The sequence below is a fragment of the Macrosteles quadrilineatus genome, unplaced genomic scaffold (genome assembly GCF_028750875.1).
Source record: "Macrosteles quadrilineatus isolate MER2022 unplaced genomic scaffold, UCM_ALF_1.0 Scaffold_3__2_contigs__length_128488019, whole genome shotgun sequence".
Taxonomy (NCBI): Eukaryota; Metazoa; Arthropoda; class Insecta; order Hemiptera; family Cicadellidae; genus Macrosteles; species Macrosteles quadrilineatus.
This window is the reverse complement of record NW_026542596.1, coordinates 792,967-819,020: the sequence shown is the minus strand read 5'-3', so window position 1 is coordinate 819,020 and position 26,054 is coordinate 792,967. Positions and strand designations below refer to the sequence as shown.

Here is a 26,054-nt window from a genome sequence, read left to right as displayed (position 1 = left end):
GATTGATTGATTTTAAAACACACATCAGCACCACTTTAATAGATCTCTAGGTCACATTGTCTTCCCGTTGCAAAGCACAGGTATAGCAGCTTGTTAGTTATTACTTTTCCTTGAATCTCAAGTATCCCTTATATTGAAACTCCAAAGTCATAGAATCACAAATCAAATCAAATATATTTGTATTAGGTCCCACTGGTCTCTAATATTTACAAGTAAACCCCAGTAACATTATTGTAAACAATTTTCATACGAGCACTAGTTGAGAGATGACACTAGTGCAGAGTGGGAGAGGCGGCTGAGAACTGATGTTTGGTGTGATTTAATTGAAGGTAACGCAACCACCTGGTTCACATCATCTATCAGGGTTAGAGGTAACAGGTTTTGGTTAAGATTATACAATATGTTTCCCGCTTTGTTTTGTGCGAGCCCTCTAATCCAGACTAATGTATTGGTACATGCTTCACTCGTCCTTGTGAATTGTTTAATTTTCAGACAAGTGTACGTACTGTACTTGAATACTTTCAATGAAATTGCAGTTTACAAGTTTTTAAAGTGGCTTAAATATTATAATTATTGTTATGTACAGTCCCATTCTTTGTTTTGTCTATGAACCCATAACAACACATAAATTGCAAGGTTATACACAACAGTTTCCTTATGTCATATGATTATAATAATAGAAGCATTGGTGATACATTTATTTAAGTGCTCATAATTGAATATTAGACCAATTTGCATTTATATGAATTTAAATTAAAGTTTTTCCAATTCTCTTTGCCTGAAGCCTTTTCGCTGGAGGTACAATAGGAGATACTTGTATAGGGGAGATAAATTTTTTTTTTTTTTAATACAGTTCACATGTAAAGATTACTTTTAGTATGTTTACTACTAAAATTTTAAAATTAAGGATCCGTATGTACAAATATTATAAGATGTATGTCATAAGCTTCTCTATTAATTTTGATAATTTATTTCATGATATCCAATTACATTTGGGTTGTTGCCTGTGTAGTACAATAGTTTGATCACCGACATATACACGATTTGACGTATTTTAACCATGTTCCATTTCTTTTTTAAAGTGAAAGTAAACATTTACGAGTAAGTTATTTGTGATCTTGTGAAAATGTCACTTTCGTAGACTTAAAAAACACTGTACACGTTTAGACAAATGTTTACAGAATTTTTCTTAGCTACTGAAATGATTGAATCTTGACAATAATATAAATATCTTCCTAGAACATTTTTCTGTTAAAAATCGTATAGGGAAGTGTTCACAATACTCATTTTTGTTCTTTAGGATGATTCATTTCACCCACGAAAACTTTGTGTTCGTAATAAATAATTTACCGGTACCTGTAAAAAAAACGTGCGTAAGCAGCCATTTGATATTACCGAGACCAAACTTTAAATTTCAACCACAGCAAAAATTAGAATGGTAAATACAGTATTTTTCCGATCGTAGTTTTCTACATACCTGTCAAAAAGGATTGTATGTATAATTATTTGTTAAATTTGTATTTTCTTAGTTGTCTATTAAAACGTGCTAAATATCCCCGAAAACATAAATTATGCAAATACCGCTAAAACCACTCCAACCACAGCATTATAGATAGACCACGAATAATCTTTATTTACGAAACTACTCAATCAACTCCACCAGTCTCCCCTATTGATGGTCACATCTGCCACACCATCGTATTGCTGCCTTGTGGAAGTTCATCTACAGAAAATCACCCCACAATACTAGTGCCCTGGGATATTTTGGATACCCCTGTCTTGACCCTGCTGCCCCCCCCCCCCAGAACACTCACACAAACACACACAGTCACATGTTCTACAGCTAGTCGCTCCTCGTTCGCGTGTTTATAATAAGAATCAGTCACCGATGGTCCGCCGAGCGTGCGCGATGAGAGGCATTGTTTAAGTTACCTACTACGAGATAATTTTGTGTTAACTTCACAGCATATTTGTGTATTGAGGACTGGTCTATCATGGTGGACAGAGATGCTAGATTGTGGTTGAGTGGATTTATACCCAGGAAAGTGGTGGATACGACTCTATGATGTGGATTTACAACTTGGTTTTCTTATTGTTTTACTCCTCCACATTGGGTAAGTTTGTGTTAAATCATTGTTTCATTCAAATAACCATTTTTTGTAATCTTATCGATATTTTTGTTATGTATTTTTTGTCCATGTTATAAAATAGTTTATTTTAATTTTAATTTGTTGTGTAGCCAATTATAGGGTAGTATATTTAAGTGGCGTGATACTGCCTGTGGTATCATGGTGATTAGGCAAATCAATCAATATTTTAAAAGACATTTAGTTAGTTTCAGAACCTTTTTTAAATGCAATAGTTGGACACTTTTTTCGTGCAAAATGTGATTTCTGAGACTCCGTTAAACTGCTGGTCTACCAAATCTAGTATTTGGCCAACTACTTTGCTCATCATTTCCCCAGTGAATTGATGAGCAAAGATACTACGCTTGTACAGTGCATTGTGATGATCTGGTTTTAAGCGATTGTAACATCAATTGATGACCGTTTGCTCACTAGTTCTCACTATTGTCCGTATGTGAGATACAGAGGCCTACATCCATGACAGATGTGGGTTTCAATGTTCGATTGAAAATGTATTGACCGTTCATTGAAATGGTGAAACGATCATGAATAAGTGTAACCACAGAAAATATACCATTATTTATTGCTCTTATATTATATATGATTTAATAGTTTTGTTCACTTTTTAGGGCTACTTTTTCAATAAATAAGTGAAATAATAAAAACCAGAGTACTCTGAAATTTATTATTTAGGCACAAAGGCCATGATCACAGTATTAGTTATAAAAAGTATGTAAAAAAATTTAATATATACTTAATAACATATGTTTTGAATTCATAGTAAATTTTGATTAAATGGTCAGGTGCATTTCATGTGAATGTATAAGATTCTTCCTTGATTTGTCTGATTTTTTCATGAATTTGATTTTGTTTTTGCATTACATTGTGAATTTGGTCACCGTGTTCTTTTGAGTGTAGATAGATATGCAGTTCTTCTTTTATATCAATTTTTCCGCCCTTTTTCTCATAGTTTAGAATTTCAACACATTCTTCTAATTTTCCACAATTCTAAATTAATTGTTTTCTAATATGTGTTCTGCGTATACATATGTATATACAGAGTGACAAAAAAGTCTGGAAACGGCCTAATATCTTTTTAATAAATTCGTTAGAAAATTTAAACCTTTCACATCAACTTATAAGTATAGAAACTACTTTTTGCAAGCATTACCATTTTTTGACCTTCAACAGGGGACGACGGCCCATGAAGAGTAGGTAGATAATCTTTAACGTAAGCATAGTTTGATATGCACATCATTTTAAAGGTCTAGTCAAGTGGAGTTCATTGCCGGAAACCCCGTCAAAAATTGTTCATCCGTTACAAAATGGTGACAGTTCAAAGTTCTTGCGGAATATATTACCTGCACTCGTAGTCGTGTCGTATCACTTCGGCCCAAGTAACACTTCGGCCCAGTAACATTTCGGCCCGAAACCCTCAGATGTGGCCTACGGTCCAACTCTCTACCTGCCCTCTAGTAACACTTCGTCCCAACAAAATATTTGACAGGTTAGGTTAGGTTAGGTTAGGTTAGGTTAGGTTAGGTTAGGTTAGGTTAGGTTAGGTTATGTTAGGTTAGGTTAGGTAAGATTCCACCGATTCTCCGTCATGTGAGGTCAGTGGATGCAAGGGGTGACGGTTGGGCGACATTCCACCAGAGGGTGGTTGCAAAGTATACAGGTCATGTACCTCTTACTACCTGAACTGCGTTCCTCAACCCTTGTCAATTTTTCGTCGGGCCGAAATGTTACTCCATTAGCTTATTTAATCATCTGTAAAAGCGAGTGGGACGAAGTGATACTGTTTTTCTAAGAAATTTGAGTTTGGCCGAAATGTTACTGGGCCGAAGTGTTACTACATCCTCGTAGTCATCATTAGCCGGGAAATCTGAAACCCGGTTAAATTTGTTTTAAAGATTGGATAATATTAGTATATGAGCTAGTTGACTTTAAAATACAATTTCAGCTCTCAAGCTATTGTCGAATACCAGTATTTACCAATACAAAGGCCTGTGCAGGTATGTTCCACAAGCACTTTGGACAGCCGCCATTTTGTAACGGATGAACCTTTTGAGACGTGGTTTCCAGCAATGAACTCCACTTGACTAACCCTTTAAAATGAGGTGCATATCAACCTATGATTACATTAAAGATTATGTACCTACTCCTCATGGGTCGTCCCCTGGTAGAGGTAAAAAATGTTAATGCTTGGAAAAAGTAGTTTTCGTACATGTAAGTTGATGGGAAAGGTTTGAATTTTCTAATGGATTTAGTTTATAAGATATTAAGTCATTTCCAGACTTTTTGTCGCCCTGTATTCGTTAGTGTGATAACTCGAACAAAAATGATCCGATTTTGATGAAATTTTGTACAAATGTGTAAACCTGCGTTTGTTCTATCAAAAACAAGCATGATCGGACTATGGGAACGGCGGCTTATGGGGGGTTTTATGGAAAAAATTGGGTATTCTCATTTTTGACTATAAAATGATAAAATTTTAAAATTTATTTCCAGAACATTTTGAAGAGTTTAAAAAAAGAAATAGTTTTGTATAAGAAGCGTTGTTATACTGTATGCCAAACAGTTACGGAGGTAATTAAAAACAACTTTATATTTAAAATTCCCTTGTTATTCTTATGAAGAATTAATAAACTGTTGTAGTTTGTTTTATGAACATATTTTATGAATCAAATTTGGCAATTTTGTGTAAATGTCATACTAAGCTATAAACATTTCGATAAAAAAACAAACCTTTTCTGTAGAAACAAAACTATGTAGGCTATTCATTAAAATTAATTTTAATTTAATAGGAAATAAATCTGAAAATTTTTAGGGAATATTTTAGTAGAAATCCAGCCAGGTAAATTGAGATTCGCTTAGTCTGCAGGTTTGCTGCGGTGAGGGTATACTTTGTTCTCATATTTTAAAGAATCTATATTTCTATATAACTTGTAAATAAAAATGGAAAGAAAATATTAAGCTTTATTGGCAAATATTACTGAATAAAGCGTTTTCAATCTAAAGAGAAATAAATAAATAAGTGTAATCGGGATTTCAGTCAGAGTTTTGAAAGAGAACAATTTATTGATTTCGAAATAAACGTGTGATTGAAGACGGGTCGAACATGAGAATAAAAATGTTGCGGAGCTGAATCACGCTTTCAGTCATGATGAGTAACTAAATAAGACAACAATTTGGATTGCATTTCAGGTTATAGCGGTCATTAACATTATAGATGATCACAGATTTTTTCTTTTTACATTCGGGTTTTTTTGTTAGACCACACCTAAACATAATAAACAGCAGAGAATCCCTTAGTATGATTGTATAGTTTCACTTGATTGAAATGTCTAAACGTCAAGTTGAATTGTTTTTGATGCATATTAAACTATAAACAATACGAGCAGTAAACAACAATAGTTAGTAAAGTTCTCTCCCGCTTAAGAGTTTCAGTTAAGTTTATAGCTGTTGTAATCAATTATTGTACTTGATTATTATATCAAGGTACATAGTGTTTATTACTCAATAAACTGATCGCACTACTCATAGAGGTATAACCACATTAACCATGCAAAGTAATATTGTGTTTATGCCGTAAGTTAACTAAGTTATGATAAATGCAATTGCTTATCAGTAACCAAAATCAATTGAATACTATAAATCTTGGCAGACTATTACAAAACTTATTAATTGGTTCTTACTTGGCCGTGAACCCGACCTCAACAGGTTCCTTTTGTCTAAAATTGCGGTGTTTTCCAGTTTCTCTTAAATTATAAACCACTGAAACTGTTGAAATAGGAAATAAATAGTACAACAAAAATTGACAATGATGGGATTCTCCGGAAACTCCCCGGGCAAGTGTATGATTACTGTGTTTATAATTATTGTACCAATAGTGTATAAATTTGAATACATTTTGTAACTGTAAGTACCTAATGGCTTTCGTAACTTAGGAAAAACTTTAAAAGACCACCATTTTGGAGTGAATCAACTTTTTTAAGTCGGGGTTGCAGCATAATTTTCTACTAATCTTTTAGCACTTTTTATTTGATGTCCATATCAAACTATGGTTATATTTGAGACTTTCCTTTTACTTCTCGTGGGTCATCTCCCTTATGAGAAAACAATATAACAGTTCTTTAAAACAATAAAATTTTTATGAGTTAATAGAATTAGGCAATTTATATTGTTTTGGAATAACATAATATTAAACCGCTCTGCGACTTTTCTAATAAACTATATGTTTCTTAAATGTATACAAAATAACAAATCAATATAGAACAATAAAAGAAAAATGCAAGCTATGATACATGAAATGGTCAAATAAAGATTATATACTAAGACTGTGTAAAGACAGCTTGCAATGAAATGGTAATGCTTTAGCTACTAACTAAACTTTGAAAACACTTCCGCTAAATTTGTGTGTGTTTTAATCCTAGAAGCATAACAAAATACTCTTTATTCAATGACTCATTGACTTAATCTCATTGACAGACCTCGTTCACACCACCTAAACAAACAAGAATAGATTAACATTTTGAAAAGACCCAATTTATAGAATCTTGAGTAATGTATTCATTGAGCTTGTTTGTCTAGCTATAAATCATTCTGAAAGCAGAACAGTAATACTATGTAGATAAGAAAAGCAAGTAAGTTGATTTATTTGGAGGTAAACTAGGACACCTGTTACGAAGGTTATAACTCAGAGTTACTGGCAAAGAGCTTAGGTGGAGTGCTTCTACTTTCAACCCTTAAGACGTTTATAGTATAATTTATTGGTGAAGTTTATTTACCATTTGACCCTAATCAAATGATAATTGAATCATTGTGTAATCCAGTGTCCTTCACATTTCATTTTCTCAAAATCAAATATACTTGTAGTTTTTCTTTTAAATTGTTTTACCTTTTTTCGTTTTAAATTGTAAAGGATATCGATTTGTGATTTGATTTTAATAAAAATCCAAAATTCAAAGACAAATAACAACGGTTATATTATAAACTTATGGAAAACAAAGAGTTTAGAAGCCTTATACGTGGTTGACTGTGTTAATTTGTATAATTTATTTTCCATTGATGCTTAAAATAGTTACTTGAACCTCTTCGGCATAATGTTTTTAATTGAATTTAAAATGGTTCAAGTATCCATCTGATGGTTTATTAGAGTCAGAAGAGAGAGTTTTGTAGAGCTTAAAAAAAGAAATAAATTTTTTATATTGAAGCGTTGTTTTATGCCTAACGGTTACGGAGATTAATTTAAAATTTGTAAATTTAAAATTCTAATGTTATTCATATGGAGAATAAATAAACTGTTGTAGTTTGCTTGTTTATGGATATATTTAAACCAAATTTGGAAATTTAGTTTATTTAATACTAAGCTATCGACATTGCAATAAAACAACACATCTCAATGTATTCCCTGTAGCAGCAAACCTAGGGTACTCACTAAAATTAATGTAATTAAATAGGAAATAAATATGACAATTCTTAGGGAATATTTTACTTACAATGGTTTACAATACCTGCATATAGTAATCCTTTGTTGCTGATTTTGGCAACTAGTTACGGTTCTTCTGAACCATCTTCAGGCCTCAAGGTGTCAAGTAATCACTTCATTCGAAGGTCGTTAACAAAGAAGTCCAATAAATAAAACATATACAAAATACGATAAAACGGAACGGACACACATTACAAAAAACACGAAAAACACGAAGAGACATTGACAATCGATCGTGACCAGGCTGAGGTAAAGTGTTATCGTGTTTTGTATGTTTTATTTATTTAATTCTGTTTGTTAACGACCTTCGAATGAAGTTATTACTTGACACCTTGAGGCCTGAAGATGGTTCAGAAGAACCGAAAGTAGTTGCCAAAATCAGCAACAAAGGATTACTATATGCAGGTATTGTAAACCATTTGAAGTATAATACAGTAATCCGGAGGCTAAACAACTATTTTTTAAATGAAGTTGAAATATTTTAGTAGAAATCCAGCCAGGTAAATGGAAATTCGCTTAGTCTGCATTTTGCTGCGGCGAGGGTATTTTATAATATGATAGTTTATGTGACATAAAAGGTGCTTTAGTTTGCGACGTGCAGTATAGCTAATACGACATAAACGCAGTATTTTTTATTAAATTAAAGCTTTGGAGCATTATCGACCAATTTCTAAACTTGTAAGGTCGTCAGAGATTAAAAGTACGTAGGCTGTATTGAAATCATTGTACCAATCTTGGAGACATAAATCAATAGTTTGCCCTTTAAGTTTGAAATGATGAAATTTTTTAAAAAAGAACAGATTTTTAACCAAAGAACACTGTTCAGTTTAAGTTAACTACGTTATTTCTTTATTCTAAAACTGGATAGAACTTAAAAATGAAATGCATTGTATATATTTCAGGGGTATAACTATATTCAAAAGTAAAACACTCAACTGATAATTTAGAATATTCTTTATCAAGGTTATCAACAATATTTATTTTGTCACGGATCTTTTAATTGAGTCTAGATCAAAGGACGAAGAAGCTGTGGAGACATAACGATATTGCCACGTGTTAGAGAGAGACAGAGATTAACACTTTCTTGTGTTAGAGAGAGAGAGAGAGAGAGTGTGTAAATCCTGCTTGAGGCGCCACACATTCAGAGACAACACTGAAATAACTTGAGCGTCACCCACATTGGGGCCTTCCGAGGAGAGAACTGATTTTATATTATCCAAACACTTATATTGTCTATAAACATAAAAACTTTACCCCAAATACAAAATAATTAAACCGGGAAATATGGCAAATGAGTTAGTTTTAATCATTAAAGTATGCTTTGAAAATATTTTACGTGAAATTAAATTAAACAATTTTTAACAATTTGAAAAATTTTTACGCCACATTTTGACGTACTTCCCACGCAAGGATTTAGTCCAGAACTCATCACTATAGGTAGTGCGCGTGATTGTCAATAATTTTATAACTATTATTATATATTTTCGGATTGACCTTATATTTTTAAATGCTTTTACATATTTGGTATTTAAGTAGTTTAAATTATTTCCAACATCTAAAGAGGATCTAAAAGACAGGTGAAAATACGTAAAACTAACCTATTTATATTTAAGAAGGTTCATTTCATTTTTATTTAAAAAGAATAGCTTAACTTAGATTTGAATAACTGATTATTTCTACTTTATACTACAGAAAACTTTCATTGTTAAGACATTTTTACTAACTATTTTAAATGCAGTGTTATTAGGTTTAATCAGCTGTTATTGTTTGTTTAAGACTGAGGTCGAATTCCAGGTGTGTCTAGGATATACCCGCAGGACCGACCAACAAGTTGAGACTAATTGTAGGGTGTTATTCAAGATGGGTTACCAGCTACAGGATTTATGGTCGATAAGTGAATTTATGGCTTCACTTTCCACGAGGGAGTTTGAACCACGATCTTGTTTCAACCTGGAGTATGGATTTGATAAGTTAATCTTCGAATAAAGATGTAACCGAAATATATATCCACCAGCTGGAAGGTTTTTAGGAATATTACCCTAATTTTTAATATGTTTTACAGCTTATCTAATCAATTGAATTTATATTTTAAAATTAATAAACTTATACTCCTATTGTTAAAGACAAAACTGTATAAATTCGCAACAGGAATGTAATTTAAATTTAATGTAATAAATTGTTCAAATTATATGATATATTCAGAGTTTTTAAAAGCGATTCAAGTAAACATTGTCAGAAAACTTGAGTATAACAAATAAGAACATTAGAATATTTAGCTATTATAAATTAATAAACGTATTTTTCATCATACATAGTGTATACAAGTTAAATCACTGTATAGGCTATGTTTAATATAGTATGGGATTGAAATATAATTTGACGAGAAAATAAAATGTTAACGCGTTTATAGTAACATTTAATGCGAAATTTTGGTCTTGTACATGGCCTAATCTAATCAAAGTACATCATCAAAGTCTTTTTTTAGCTTAGTTTCCTAGAACTAATATTTGAATTGGTTCTAATCAACAAATTTGCTTCAACAAGTTTTGAACGCTTTGATTATGACGCTGTCAAATCTTGTACTGTATGTCCTAATAATACTATTCATTTTTTCGAATGAATTTACTGATTACGTGTATTATTATCTGCTATACAATGGTGTTTCAGGTTTCATGAGATAGCCCGCATGGACTTTTAAATTACTTTCTTCTCCAGTCTTTGTTGTTGAAGTCTATTCCTAGCAACATTCCCTAGCAAATTGTCCACTACATAAAGACTATAAATCCATCCCGTCCTTTGACATTTCAATTGCTTTCTGACATTTTTACAACTACTTTCTCATTTTCCTGCAACTATCAACAATTTTATTGCAGCATTCTACATTGGCGTTATATATAGCTATCGTGAACAATGGCATAGGACTTCTTTACACCGCTCTTTACATGCTGGTAGTAAGATCAATGAAGAAATACAACTTTTCAACAAGTTAGAATTGCCTTTGAATATTTGTCCATCGACATGAAGAAGAGATAATCAGCATATCAATTGCGTAACCACTTTAGAGCGTTATTTGATTGATCGACAACGTATGCTGATGTAAACCCTGATTCTTTTCTTATGCTTAAATTGTAAACCTACATAACTGATTGGGAAACATATCATTATCCTTATCTGGTTGGGAAAACGTCACCATGTTAAATGTTAACACATGGTAAAAAACGTTAACATTAGTTGTTTCAACGTTCAACGTTGTGCTTTCTAGTGAGTAGTGTAGTATTCTTCAGTCACGGCTACACAACGTCTAGAAGGCTGACGACTGTGAACATCGACTGATATGCAAATGTGGTCTATATTACTGATAAGGCTATAACCTCCCTTACACCCTGAGAAGTTTAGCCCCTTCCTTTTCTCCGTAACATTATATTACACTGTTTTAAACAAAACAATAAAAAATAGCACGATTGAACCATAACATTTATAAAATGAACCATCTCATTTTAGCTCTTTGAATTGAATTTGTGGTAACAATTTTAATTAAAAAGTCTATATAAGGCTTACAAGAATATAATTTCCTTATTTTTCTGCAAAAATGGGACATTTTATTGTTTATGCTTATTGATTCTTCGCAAAAGAGTCTTGTGAAGGAACACTAAATCTATAAGAGTTAGTTTGCAATTGTAATTCCCTTTGCATATTTATGGCAAAAAATAACGCTCTAACTTACAAGTAATGATAAAAAACACGTAATTTCATAACTGAACATAGATTTTTACGCATGTATGTTTTTATATCAAGTTCTTCGATAAAATACAGTACACAAAAGTAATAACATCAAAGCGTGCATTAAGCCAATTTAAGAAAACACGTTTTGCATTATCCAAAATAGTTACTAAACTTTCTTAAAGCAAGAAAAATTTGCTGCTTATATGGCTTAAGGTTTGAACTCGCGACCCTTATCGTAGATACCAAAGTTAAAATCTCTCCAACCACCAATTAGTTTCTGCTTTTAACTTTCTCCACCTATACATGGTACGATATCGAGAAAATATTGTTTTCGTCAAAAGCACGTCGTTTAAGCTCTAGGCGGAATATATTTGTTTTGGATCCCCCTGAACTCAATAAAGTTGTTTTCGATGTGAAGGATGTGTGTATGTTAGTTTTTGGAATTTTATATTTATAATAGTGATTTTCCCATTAAATTCCATAGACTAACGAAAAATCGGAATTTAGAAACTGTTAAGGGGGCTTAAACAGATATTACTACCCAAAGCTAAAATGTTCATGAAAACAATACTTTCTGCTTAACCTATGTATGCATAGAGGGAGAAATTACAAAATAAACGTATCTAAGGTGAAAATAATTTTGTCTCTATTTGAGAACTCTAATTGGACAATCGTTTAATGAACAATAACGACAATTACACCAACATGCAAAATACAACCATGAAAGTAGCACAAACATAAATATAACAATAATAACGACACGATGGGCAGTAACATATGGAGACAAGAGTCTAAGTAAACAGAAAGTGTCGACAGAATGTTTACGATGAGTCTAGCAGCACATGAACGATTACATGTTTTAACTGCTCTGCGTAAACTTTAACACGTTTAACGACTCATAAAAACGGCCATTTATTTGAAGACAAAGGTTTGGACATTTCATGAATCAAATTATTCATAGAAATCATTGATTGGGATTTAAATGAATGAAATATAAATGTTTTTGTGTCTATGCCAGTGACATTTTGCACTAAATGGTAATTAAAAACTCTATCAAGGTGAAACAGTCTAACCTAATTTTCCTGTAAATATGTCATGAATCGAACCTGATCATCCAGATCGAAAATAAAAATAAATTAGTCTTTATTTGGAAATTATTGGTAGTTTTATCTCTACTTTCATACAGTTTTCCTTTTGTATCAAACACATAGTAAAAGAACGGATTGAATTGATTCTTTCCAAATCTTAACAATAAGTTTGATAGTAACTGAAGTTGTAATCCTATCTACTGCAAATCGTACACATTGACAAAATAATATAACCTACAGTAGAACCTTGATAACAAGACTCTCATGGGGATCATCAAGTAAGACTTGTTATCAAGGTTGGCTTGTTATCGAGGTTTGCAATAACATGTAATTAAAGGGTAAAATAAATTCTAGGGAGTTTGAAAATGACACTGGTAATCAAGGGTGACTTGTTATCGAGGGTCTTGTTATCAAGGTTCCACTGTATTATCATTTACATGTTATAAATTATTTTAACTTACATTTCAAATAATAAATAGCTTTTAATTTACAAACTTAGGGTGAAATGCGTGAACTCAAACTAATTTAGTAACCCTTGGATAATAAAATATTAGGACCACGAAATATAATCTTCCCTACATTTCTCGCTAACGCTTAATTACTCTTGGCTCTAATTTATCCACCATTTTCCTTGAGACAAAGTAAACCTGAGCTCTTGGAAGTTCTTATTATATTCATACCACAAAAGATGTAAAAATCTTACTTTTCCATTTGATTGAAAACCAAATGAAACATTTCCCCCCTGTTTACCTACAGAGAACTTCTTTTGAGAGATATCATAACATTATCATGTGTTTATGGCATTACATCATCTGTACTGTCTGTGTTTGGTTTTCATGCACAAAAGTTTATGCTTTGAAAATTGATAAATTCATGTTATCTTGAATATGCATGGTTTCTAACGAATATGAGGCGTTGCAGGTGTAAAATTAAAGAGTACGATACTTCTGGCCTGAAAATTTACCAGATTTGTATGACAGCAAATAAAAATTCAATTGATTTAGATTCACTTTAATAGTTTCGGTATTAGCAAAGTTCTTGGTTTGCGATCTTCAAAAGACAAGATATTGTTAATCTCATTATGATTGCTGGATGTAGATTAAAATGTCATCAAACTAAAACGTATATCTACTTCAATGGGTTCACGATTACTAAACACGTGTTACAAAATATTCTTCCAAATGAATTCCTACAAGTTCATTAATAATACCAAAGAATTAAATATTCAAATGCACCATACGCTAGCATATTTCGATGTAGTTAAACCTATATACAAATGTCCTTATTGATAAAGTACTGGAAATAGTTATACAACATCCAACATAGTCAAACAATGTTATCAGAATCTGCTGACGACATTATGTCATTGCTAACCGATGTTTTAAAAGAAAACTATTTTTCTTTCAATGCTAAGTTCTACTCTCAACCAGATGGTCTCGCTACGGTTTCTCCGTTATCTGGAATACGTTCAGATATTTATCTGAACCACATAGAAATATTTTTTTCCGATTCCAATAAATACATACACAGGATTAAGCTTTACAGTCGTTATGTTGACGACACCATTATGTTATTTAATGGCAACACTCGACAACTGAACCTGTTAGTAAACTACTTAAACAACATTGCACGTTTAAGTAGCTTAACAGGTTCATAAAAAAATGTTTCCCGGTATTAGTTGGTATCATGGCGTGTTATCTGGAATATAATTCTAGTCAATATGTAACAATAACATTGGACGCAAGATACCTTATATCCCGAATTATAGCTCCCTGCGAGCATATGAATAGGAAGTTTTAGACCAATTTATAATTCAAAACCTTCGTTAGCTGACCGATTCTCTACACTAGTTTATTTTAACCAAAACAGTTCCAGAATCTATTTCTCACCTCCAGTTATCACCTAAGCAGGATCCGTCACGCCAATAGAGACTTGTGCCAAATGTGAATGCTGATGTTGCCACAGTTTATCGGGAGGGAGAGAATGTGTCGCTTAGAATAGCACAGTGACTCGCTCCTTAAACAACTGATACCTGCCAGCTGTACAGAACAATTCAACAGCTGATACCTGCCAGCTGTACAGAACAATTCAACAGCTGATACCTGCCAGCTGTACAGAACAATTCAACTGCTGATACCTATCAGTTGTACAGAACAATTCAACTGCTGATAAATGTTACCTGTACAGAACAATTCAACAGCTAATGCCTGCCAGCTGTACAGAACAATTCAACAGCTGATACCTGCCAGCTGTACAGAACAATTCAACAGCTGATACCTGCCAGCTGTACAGAACAATTCAACTGCTGATACCTATCAGTTGTACAGAACAATTCAACTGCTGATAAATGTTACCTGTACAGAACAATTCAACTGCTGATACCTATCAGTTGTACAGAACAATTCAACTGCTGATAAATGTTACCTGTACAGAACAATTCAACAGCTAATGCCTGCCAGCTGTACAGAACAATTCAACAGCTGATACCTGCCAGCTGTACAGAACAATTCAACAGCTGATACCTGCCAGCTGTACAGAACAATTCAACTGCTGATACCTATCAGTTGTACAGAACAATTCAACTGCTGATAAATGTTACCTGTACAGAACAATTCAACAGCTAATGCCTGCCAGCTGTACAGAACAATTCAACAGCTGATACCTGCCAGCTGTACAGAACAATTCAACAGCTGATACCTATCAGTTGTACAGAACAATTCAACTGCTGATACCTATCAGTTGTACAGAACAATTCAACTGCTGATAAATGTTACCTGTACAGAACAATTCAACAGCTAATGCCTGCCAGCTGTGCAGAACAATTCAACAGCTGATACCTGCCAGCTGTACAGAACAATTCAACTGCTGATAAATGTTACCTGTACAGAACAATTCAACAGCTGATACCTGCCAGCTGTACAGAACAATTCAACTGCTGATAAATGTTACCTGTACAGAACAATTCAACAGCTGATACCTGCCAGCTGTACAGAACAATTCAACAGCTGATACCTGCCAGCTGTACAGAACAATTCAACTGCTGATACCTATCAGTTGTACAGAACAATTCAACTGCTGATAAATGTTACCTGTACAGAACAATTCAACAGCTAATGCCTGCCAGCTGTGCAGAACAATTCAACAGCTGATACCTGCCAGCTGTAGAGAACAATTCAACTGCTGATACCTATCAGTTGTACAAAACAATTCAACTGCTGATACCTATCAGTTGTACAAAACAATTCAACTGCTGATACATGCCAGCTGTACAGAACAATTCAACAGCTGATACCTGCTATCTGTACAGAACAGTTCAATAGCTGGTGATATACAAAATATCATCTCTACTGAAGAGATTGACAGATGATAAATGGCCTCTCTACTGAAGAGTTTAACAGATGATAAATGGCATCTCTATTGAAGATTTTAATCTTTGATAACTTACATCCCTACTGAAGAGTTTAACAGATGATAACTGACATCTCAAAGAAGATTTTAACAGATGATAAATGACCTTTCTACTGAAGAGTTTAACAGATGATAAATAGTACATCTACTGAAGAGTTTATAGATGATAAATTACATCTCTGCTGAAGAGTTTAACAGATGATACCTGACGTCTCTAATGAAGATTTTAACGGATGATAAGTGTTGATAATAAATTTGTATCAAATAAAAATCTAATAAATGATCATAATATGCTAATAATTCAAAATAATAATAAATTCCTTAATGTTAACATGCCTCTACATTGTGGTAAAAATGCAGTTTTAGATATCACCAGATATTTTTAAATCAGCTGTTCGTTTGTTGCTAAATAGAGCCCTATTACTGTGGCCTGTGTTAACAATTAACATGCGTTTTAAAGAAGGAAAGCCTGTTATTTGTTGATAACTCAAAAACTAAAAAATGTATGGGTATGGTTTAAATTTGAAAGTTGCTTGGAATAGCAAGACCTATAAAATGATGTGCTGTTCGACATACGATGCTAATTGAAATGTTTGAGTTTATATGTAAATATTTTCGAAAACAAATTTCTTTCAAAATTTTTGAAAACAATTATAAGAAGTTGTATAATATTATCTTTTTGTATAATATTATCTTAAAAAAAAGATAATATTATACTTTAGGATACCAGAATAAAGATTAGCTTATAAGGAATGCGATATGTGTATCAGGGTAAAGATCTCTGCAAGAAAAATACAGGTTATTCCGTAAAAACCAAACCTTTATAAAAAAGTGGCCACCATTTTGAAACGACTAAAGATAATTTAGTTATGTTTTCACCAAAATATTTCTTTTCTAGTCTATGTTTGTATTTTATATTTCCAAGATTTCATTTAGTGTCCTTCTGGTTTTTGAACACCCTGTATTCAAGTAACACCCTGTAACACCCTGTAAAAAGACGTCAAACACATGTTAACGTTATTCCTTGAGGTTAAATTAGTGGGGAATAATTTTATTTCATGATTGTAGGACCAAAGATTTGACTAAAATCAACTTGAGACACCTTACGTGAACCACCCTACATATTGTTAGTTTGTGTGCCACAACTGAACACGAAAATAATATCCACTCGACTTCGGCTGAAGAACTTTCAATAAGCGAGGTACTTCATTTACCTACAATAAGACTACTTTGTCATAGTAAAAAAAAAAAAAAAAAAAAAAAAAAAAAAAACTATTATATGCTGTATATCACCTCGCCATATGTTTTACACAATGACATTAACTTCCAAGAATATGTAGACAGTACGTGCTTTGTTTTGACTCCTTTACAGACTACATTAGGCACAAGACCTTCCTGCAGAACAGCAGTTAAACCCATTGAGATAAACTAGTCTAAGCTTATTGTCTCTATGTACACATCCCAAGCGCCGACACAATGAGGCTATTTTCACCCCTATGTTTCTGCTATGTAATGTGGACTATTCCATATATTCCTTCTTGTTAGACTTTCTCATTAGTCGAGGTCTCATTTTGACCAAGACAGTATTTGCTGTTTACTGTATAAAGGTGTGAACTTCTTATAATTGTATTTCGCACGAGTAATTAATTGTTTGATTGTCGTATAATAGAAAGGTGTACATTTTTCAAATAATGTTATCTACTAGAAAAATTTTAAAAAATTAACTCAAATTGTGTAAGAATTATTTGTAATTTCGTGGAATTTTAATGCATCGCCAAGACTTAAAGTGTTTACTTTGAACAATGAAATGTTTCATTCCAGTCACGCTAGTTTTTTTGTCTTTAAAATAAAAGTTTAACTAGGTACATAATAATATGTTTGAATATTGGAATTTAGAGGGACACTTTTGTAGTTAGACGGAACTAAGAAGTCAGAGAATGCCCGATTGTAATTGTTCCCGGCAATCATTAGCCCCAATAGTAAATTAATATAATTTGTAGTAAACTAAGTGTAATAATTGGTCAAAAAAAATCGCACCTTGTCCTTTATAATTGTACTTTTTCAATATTGTGGTCCTGACCAATTAAAATATCTTATTTTTCACCAAAGCTGTAACAAGAGAATTTACTGCAATTTCAATATATTCAGTCACACAGTATTTATATTAAAATACAAACGGTGATACGTAGCTTTTGTAGACTAATAATGTTTAATAGGTGTATTCAATGGTTTTGGAGTAGAAACATAAGTATCTTTTAGAATTTCAATATAAGTTTTTTAAATTAAAATTTGGTGAACAGATGATGTTCCCAGTTCAACAAAGATACATTTTTGAGGTAATCGAGTATTTTTTCTGCGCAACAAAAGAAAATAAATATTATTACTTTCTTATCACAGTGTACTCTGACTCATAAGGCGATATGTTCTGTGAAGGTAATGGTATTGTAATAGCCGCTAGCCCGGACCAAGTTCAAATATAGACCACGCAGCATCATGGGTCATAATTCCTTTGTGTAAAATTTAATATTTTGTATATTGTGTATTTTTAATATGCTATGTGTAAGTGTATCTTTATTTCTGAAATTTTCATTTTGGAAAGTGCGCACAGACTTACAATCCCTTTTATGAAATCTGGAGCTTGATTTAGTGCTCATTAACGTTAAGCTTGACTACTGTGGTTTTGGATTTTTGTCTTCTATTTTTTGTTGTAAACTTTCAATTGTGTACCTACCTTAACACAAAATAAATTCTGAAGTAGTTTACAAATTGACCTTTTTATTCTGCCATAATATTAATCTAGTAAAATAGCTTGTAGGAAAGGGAGATCATCAACACTAAAGCGTTGACAGACGTAAACGCGATTAACTTTCTCATTAGTTGGCCTTTAAGGTTGATTAAATAAGAAGGTAACTTAACTAGTAAGTGCAATCAATCCATGTAACAACCCTGATATGTTTTATATTACGTTGGCAAAAATTAGCGTTATGTGCTTAGTTTTTTTTTTCATTGTGTAGGTGATTTTTGAAATAAAACCATCCCTATGTAACTAGGTTAATTTTTCTCCAATTTGAATAAAAGTAATCTCTCATAGATATTTTACAACACCCATACTTTCTAAGCAACACACTAACAAATAAATTAATTCTGAGGATTGTCTTTCCGGCAAATACTTGTAGAATGTTAGCAAGCCCCTAGGGCAATCGGCTGGCATCACAATGTAAAGATTTCACCTGTAGCAGCACTCGGTATCAGATGGTTTATTGTTGGGTTAGTTCGTAGTTTTCTGTTACTACTACATTTTAGGTTATGTTCCAATAGAAAGTGTCTGCCGAAAGTACAGAGGTTAAATATTGTTTCAAAATTGGTTGTTTCGTATAGCTTTAAATGATATATTTCTGCATTTGAAAACGTGTTAGCGTTTTTCTACACGGAATAGTACTATAAGAAAAAGTAGTTTACAAATAGACCGTTTTATTATGTCATAATATTAAATTAGTAAAATAACGTGTAGAAAAGTTAGATCATCAATATAGTAAAGCGTTGACGGAGCGTAAAAGCGTTTAAATTTCTCATTAGTGGGTACTTAAGGTTGATTAGATAAGAAGGTAACTAACTTAACTAGTAAAGTTTCATTAATCTATGTTGATACATAGATATGCCAACATAACATACCCTGATATGGTTTTTCTTTATTCCGTTAACAACAATTAGCGCTAATATTTAATACAAATAAAACGTGGTTACATATATATTCCAAGTATACACCCTTCCTGTAAACTTACACAACTGCAAACGTACAATGATAAGATACTTTTAAATACACTGTCGTGTCACTAGACCCAATCGGAGACTTGTAAGGCTTACACGAATTCACTAAAACCGACAATTATTTAACTGAAATGCAGAATCATACTCAACAGTGAAACACACAAAATACAAATTAATTAACATGTAGGTTATTGCAGTACTGTGCTTTATTCATCTAGTTAAACGAGCAGCTATACCCGTGCCTTGCAACGGGGTCAGTATGCAAAAGAGACTATGTTGGTGCTTTGAAAATGCATTAAAAATTGTTTCACTCCTACCATTTAATTTAGAAACGAAATCGAACTGCATTACTTAACTTGATAGTAGTATGTTTTTGTTAACTCAGACTGTGAAAACTTATTTAGGCTACCTAGGATACAAAACCAATGATAGATTTTAAGTTGTAATCACATGTTCAATGGCATGTACTGTAAACGAACAGAATAGTTCCAAACCTGTCAATAGCGTGATTTTCTAACATATTTAAGTGAAATTATAATTAGGCAAATGGAAATCCGCTTAATCTGTAGGTTTTCTGCGGCAGGGGTATTATATTACTGTTAAAACAAAAATATATTAAAAAATAATCCTTATAAAACCCATGATAGGATCCTTGGTTGATATGGCAATGGTTATAGAATCTTAATTATTTCCTATATCCAAGAATAATTTCTGTTACATTGAATTATTCCCTGTAATAGTAATTCTCTCTTGATCGTTTTAAGTTCTCGACTTCGTCTCTAGCTTAAAAACTATCTCAAGCCGGCAAAACCTAATTTTCGGTCCGTGGTACGAACGCTATTTTCCACCACACTATACCCTATTACCACTATTCACCACAGTAATAATCTACAATTATAGTCAACGCAACTACAACTTTAAGGTTGTGTGAAGAGATAGTTTGAGGAATAAAAAAAATCCTTATATATAATACGTGAAGGCGATTTCTATGAAACACTACTAGTAATAATAAATAGTTGCTCGGCAGCGGTGACAATAAAACAATTCTATCGCAATGCTATGGATACTGATTGTACATTTAATAGGCATAAATAAGTATTGATTCATGTTTTAAGAAAGTAAGCGCGCAGCTGATTTTGCAGCCCTAGGAATGTAAAAACCTGCTCGGTCCCCAAATGACGATGACAGCTGGCATGGCCAGCAAAACGTGACTTTCAGCCACCAATTAACGTATGTAAAACAGCTAAAAACATAATAGTGTGGTAAAAAAAAATTATTACAGCATTTCACAAATATTAAAACAGACTCAGTATAGATCATAAACATAAATAAATGTACTGAAAGAACCCCATACTAATGATACTAACATATAGTTTGACAGTTCCATTTCAGTAATGTTAAATAATATTTACATTCGGGCAAGTGACATAATTGATTTATGTTTATGATCAATACCGTTTCTGTTCTAGTATTCGAGGAGTATTTATTTATGTTTGAACCAGCTGAGTGGAATTGTGAAATGTAAATTCATTTTGACGGTTAGTTCTGCTTGTTAACATTTTTTAAGCTTTGTAGGTTTGTTCTTTGTTACCATGAAACCATCAATTAATATTTATTTTTAAATCTCTAACCTAAACAATTTTAAAAGCCCACAGGGTGTTTGTGTTCTCTTTATGTATCCTCGGATCTGTTGCTTCATTTGGGGGTTTTGGGGGGTTTTATGGAGTAAAAAACGAATTTTCCCATTTTTGACCTCAAAATTTAGCAATTTCTTTCCGAACCATTTTGTAGAACTTATAAAAACAAATAATTTAGTATATTGAAGTATTTTTTAGACAGTTATTGGTTATGGAGAAAAAAATACTTAAAAAATAGTATGTTATTCTTAAGGAGAAGAAGTAGGCCTAAACTCTTATAGTGTGCTTGTTTATGGTTATCAAAGTTTGACAATTTTATTTATTTTATACTAAGCTATAAATATTTTACCAAACACAAACTAAATTACCCTCCCTGTATCAGCAAACCTAGGTACTCGTTAAGCTTAATGTTATTTGAATAGATTTAAGTGATTTCAAATCAGGCCAATGGAAATTCGATCGGTCTGCAGGTTTGCTGTGGTGGGGGTATTTAGAAGGGCTTAAAGAAAATATTAAAAACACATTAGTAATACAAATCCTCTGAAAAACTGCACAAGTAACCAAGATAATGTAAAAAATTACCCTCATAAAGGTATATTTTCTTAGGTATATTTTCACTTTCAAAAAATTTTAAGATTTAAATGTAAAGACGATGGAAGGTTATGCATGCAGTCTCAGACGAAAGCTATTAAACACTGTATTGCTGTCTGTTTCTCAAATAAATGTACACTTTCTTAGAATTGTGACATTGTCTACTTTGTTTAATGCCCTCATAGTGTAGTACATCTAGCCTAAACTTTACCTCACCAAATATACTATCCCAAAACACTGTTATCTGAAACCAAACCTAATCAATTAGTTTTAAGGAACAATTAGATTATAGTCTTTGCTCGAATTATTGAATCTAAACTGTGATACAACAGATTCTGTGAGCCTAATCCAAATGTTTTTAGCAAAATATTTGAGATAGTAGCGTAACTCATAGATTATAGAGACAATTTGTAAATTTTTTTGTTAAGCTACACAACACCTCAAAATAAAGACAAACATGTTATGAAGAAAAGATGTAGAAAAAATAGGAAAATATTTTAACTGTTACATAAGCTTAAGCGTTAAACAGTGGTTGTGATTTTAATATCTGTGGTGGTCGTAATATTCGTGGTGTCTGAGTGAGGTTGCTGTAGACAGTTATCACCTTAGCAACCACCGCATGTGGGGACATTAACATCCGTAAAGTCTTAGTTTACAGTCTCACTTTGCATAACTTAATGATAGGCAACATTCATTTAAATACCGGTGAAAGATACCGTTATTAAATTGCCAACAACTGTTGTTATGTTCAATTTATATTTATTTCATTTATATATTTTAAAATTTTTTAACACAACATTGTTGTAGGTGTCGTAATAAGTTGTATATAAAACAAGCTTAATAAAATATCAATAACTACAGTAGGGGCGTATTAAAAAAAAGAACCATTTAAAATTTCAAAATAAAGTTAATTGTCACATAGTAAAATAATGCATAGTAAATCTACATATACGGTTTATCTTACGTATTATTGCAAGTAGTATTCTCTTTGTACTTAATGTGGCGGTCTCCTTTAACCTTGCACTTGCCCATCCCCATAGACTACAGATCTTTGCGTGAAATGTATCCAGCAAAGCAAGGAGTGAGCCGGTACAGTACGAAGGTGAACTGTACTGATCAATTTTAGTGGCAGTGACCAGGATCCGAACCCACGACATCGCTGCCTTGGGCCCGAAGTCCGCGACGCTACCAACTCGGCCACCGACTCACCAATAACTCTATACTATCTATTTACTTTATACTATATATTTAAAAAGACAAAAACAAAACGAGTGACAGCTGGCGACAAATTTGTAACGCACTGAATCCAGCCTTTCCAGCGTCTCATGTATGTGTCTTGTCCTTGTATTTGCACTATAATTTTCGATAGTAGCTCGTCGGTACCGCAGGGGGCTCACGCTTGCGTGGGTTCGTGGCCTGGGCGACCACGCGGACCCTAGCTCTCCCAGAGGGGAGGTAACTGCCCGGTGTCAGACCCGGCACTTCAGGTAGACCACAGTTATGGACGACTGGTAAGCGCCAGCCCCTTAGGGGGAGCCTCCAGTGACATTCCCTCCATTCAGGGTGGGGGGGGTGTTTAGCTCTCAGTGATGCCGTTAATTCCGCCTCTCCTCATCTACCTGTAACTGTGGTTGTGACTGAGTCCTACCTGTTGTGTTCGACTGACATTTTGTGAGGCATATCCTCGACTTTGGAAGTAGCCTCGTCCTGGGAGGTGAAATACCTAGCCCCCAGAGGGGAGGTAAATGCTCCGTGTTGGTATCGGCATTTTCAAGTTGGCCACAGACATGGTCGACTGGGCATCGGGTCCCAGTGACATTCCTTTATCCAGGATGGAGGGGTGTTTAGCTCTAGGAGAGATGGAAGTACATCATAATCTCTAACCTACCTGTGTCTGTGGTTTTTTGGGCTTCGGCCTGCTTGTTGTGTGCGACCAGCATTCAGTGGGCAAATCCTCGACTTTGGAAGTAACCTTTCCTGGAGGTGAAAACGGGCAAGTACCCGCAGCTCACGGGGACACTCAAGGGCAACGTAACTTTCCGCAGTGTGAGGGCAACGGTTTGTAGGTACTTATGCAAACCTATCCCTGTCTCTGAGCACGGACGGTATGGTTATCTTGAGTGTGGGGGGTTCTTCCCGGAACCTCAATTGAGTCAAGGGTGTCGCCACCTCTGGTGGATAGGTTCATCCGGGTGGGTCCCACTTCTATACCTGCCTCCTTTTGGGAAACCCTGATGGCCTGGCAGTGATGTTGGGTCTGACGGGCAAACGAAGTAGATCGGGTGCTGGGTCCGAGCCCGCCAGGGGTATCTGGGGATCTATCGCTCTGGATATCTCTGGTTCCCAGCAATGGGTCAGGCCTCGATCGGGCAGCGGTGTAAATGGGAGGTTGGGGTTCCCCCCGTCAGCGTGCTGATGGTCCCCTTCCTCCTGGCTATTGATGGCGGGTTCTGCCTGTCAGGGATGAGATAGGTCCCGAGTGTTGCTTGCACTAAATGCGTCGGGGCGCTCTACTATGGACCTCTAGGTTCCGACCTAGTGGAACCCAGGTGGAGTGACGCTTAAACAAGCAGCCGGAATCCCTGGTTAGGATTGAGGGGCAACCCTCTTTCCGAAGGGTCTGCTTCGGCAGCCGGCGAGCCTGATGACCTTAAGTCATCCGCCCATGATGTGATAAAGGTTGATGCGTAAGCTTCGGCCTACATCATGGGGCCCGGGTATGTCCTGAAGGATAGGTACCGGGTAAGCAGTCAGGGGGCTTCGGCTCTCTTGACAACAAATATAATAATAATAATAATAATAGTAGCTCGTCGAATGAGGGGACAGACATTTGAAAATAATTAAAGAACTTATTTTCTTCATATCTCAACTGTAAAAATAGAGTGTGAAAAGCTCCATGTAGCTGTCTGTTCTCCAGAATACGTAGGATGCACCCAAACAGTTCGGTGGTTTTTGATCATGAACAGCTAGGCCTAATATGATTAAAAGGCTGACCCTCAGATTGTAAGTGAGCACTAGAATCACTCAGCTTAGCTGTATGACAACCATATCAAACGAATAATCGGTTTACAGTAAAACTATGTAGGGTGTTTCAGAACTCCCTACCAATATTTTAGGGCATTGTTCCTGGGTAGGAATCACGTACTCCCGTAACCGACATTTTGTTATTTTCACTTATTAGTTTTTCCTTCATCATGGTTTGACGTAGGAAATTGAAACTTTGCAAACACATTTATAATAATTAGACAAAGCTACAAAAAAAATTAGGAAGAATTTTCAAATTCACAAAAAAAATTAAAATTTTGTTTCTTTAGTAACTTAAAAACCGTGGATTTCACAAAGATTTTACAAGAATAACGTTTTTTGGCAATTTAATTACAAATCGATTGACACCTCATTCGTTAAGACTAGACCAATATTAACTGAAATATGTGATACATGACCGCTGGAGGTTAGTTGCAGTTCATCTAAAGTCTGCCCCAACAATGCAACAGTCTCTATCCTCTTTGAAAACTATTTTTAATAGATTCTAGATTATTTCAAACATAAATTAAATATTACATCACCATCAAAGTATATTTTTTATCGATTATCTGTCATTAGGATGGCTTAAATATTTCACTCGTTTTTACTGTTTTTAGAATTCACACAAATAACCGAAACTTTTCATATCAGCTGTGTTAAAAATCAACGTACTTGTTTACAAACAAACCAGCTGATTTTATTGTTGCCTGAAAATGTTATTATTATTTCAATGTGGTTAGTTTACACTCACTTTTATTAGCTATTTAGATTTACTGTTTATTTAAAAAGCAACCGTGTTATTAATTAATTATTTAGGAAAAAAAATTGTCGATTGACATCTCATTGGCAATAATAAAACCAGCTGGTTTGTTTGTAAACAAGTACGTTGATTTTTAACACAGCTGATATGAAAAGTTTCGGTTATTTGTGTGAATTCTAAAAACAGTAAAAACGAGTGAAATATTTAAGCCATCCTAATGACAGATAATCGATAAAAAATATACTTTGATGGTGATGTAATATTTCATTTATGTTTGAAATAATCTAGAATCTATTAAAAATAGCTTTCAAAGAGGATAGAGACTGTTGCATTGTTGGGGCAGACTTTAGATGAACTGCAACTAACCTCCAGCGGTCATGTATCACATATATCAGTTAATATTGGTCTAGTCTTAACGAATGAGGTGTCAATCGATTT

General features: G+C 33.8%; 1 protein-coding gene across 1 annotated transcript in view; it reads left to right on the top strand.

The window, feature by feature from the left end:
- The first annotated feature begins 1,865 nt into the window (after positions 1 to 1,865).
- Positions 1,866 to 26,054, top strand: part of LOC128989706 (zwei Ig domain protein zig-8-like) — a 56,174-nt gene continuing 31,985 nt past the window's right edge. The window contains exon 1 of the mRNA XM_054411710.1: positions 1,866 to 2,114. Coding sequence (XP_054267685.1) covers positions 2,063 to 2,114 — 52 coding nt within the window. The 5' untranslated portion in view covers positions 1,866 to 2,062. The remainder of the gene's footprint in view (positions 2,115 to 26,054) is intronic.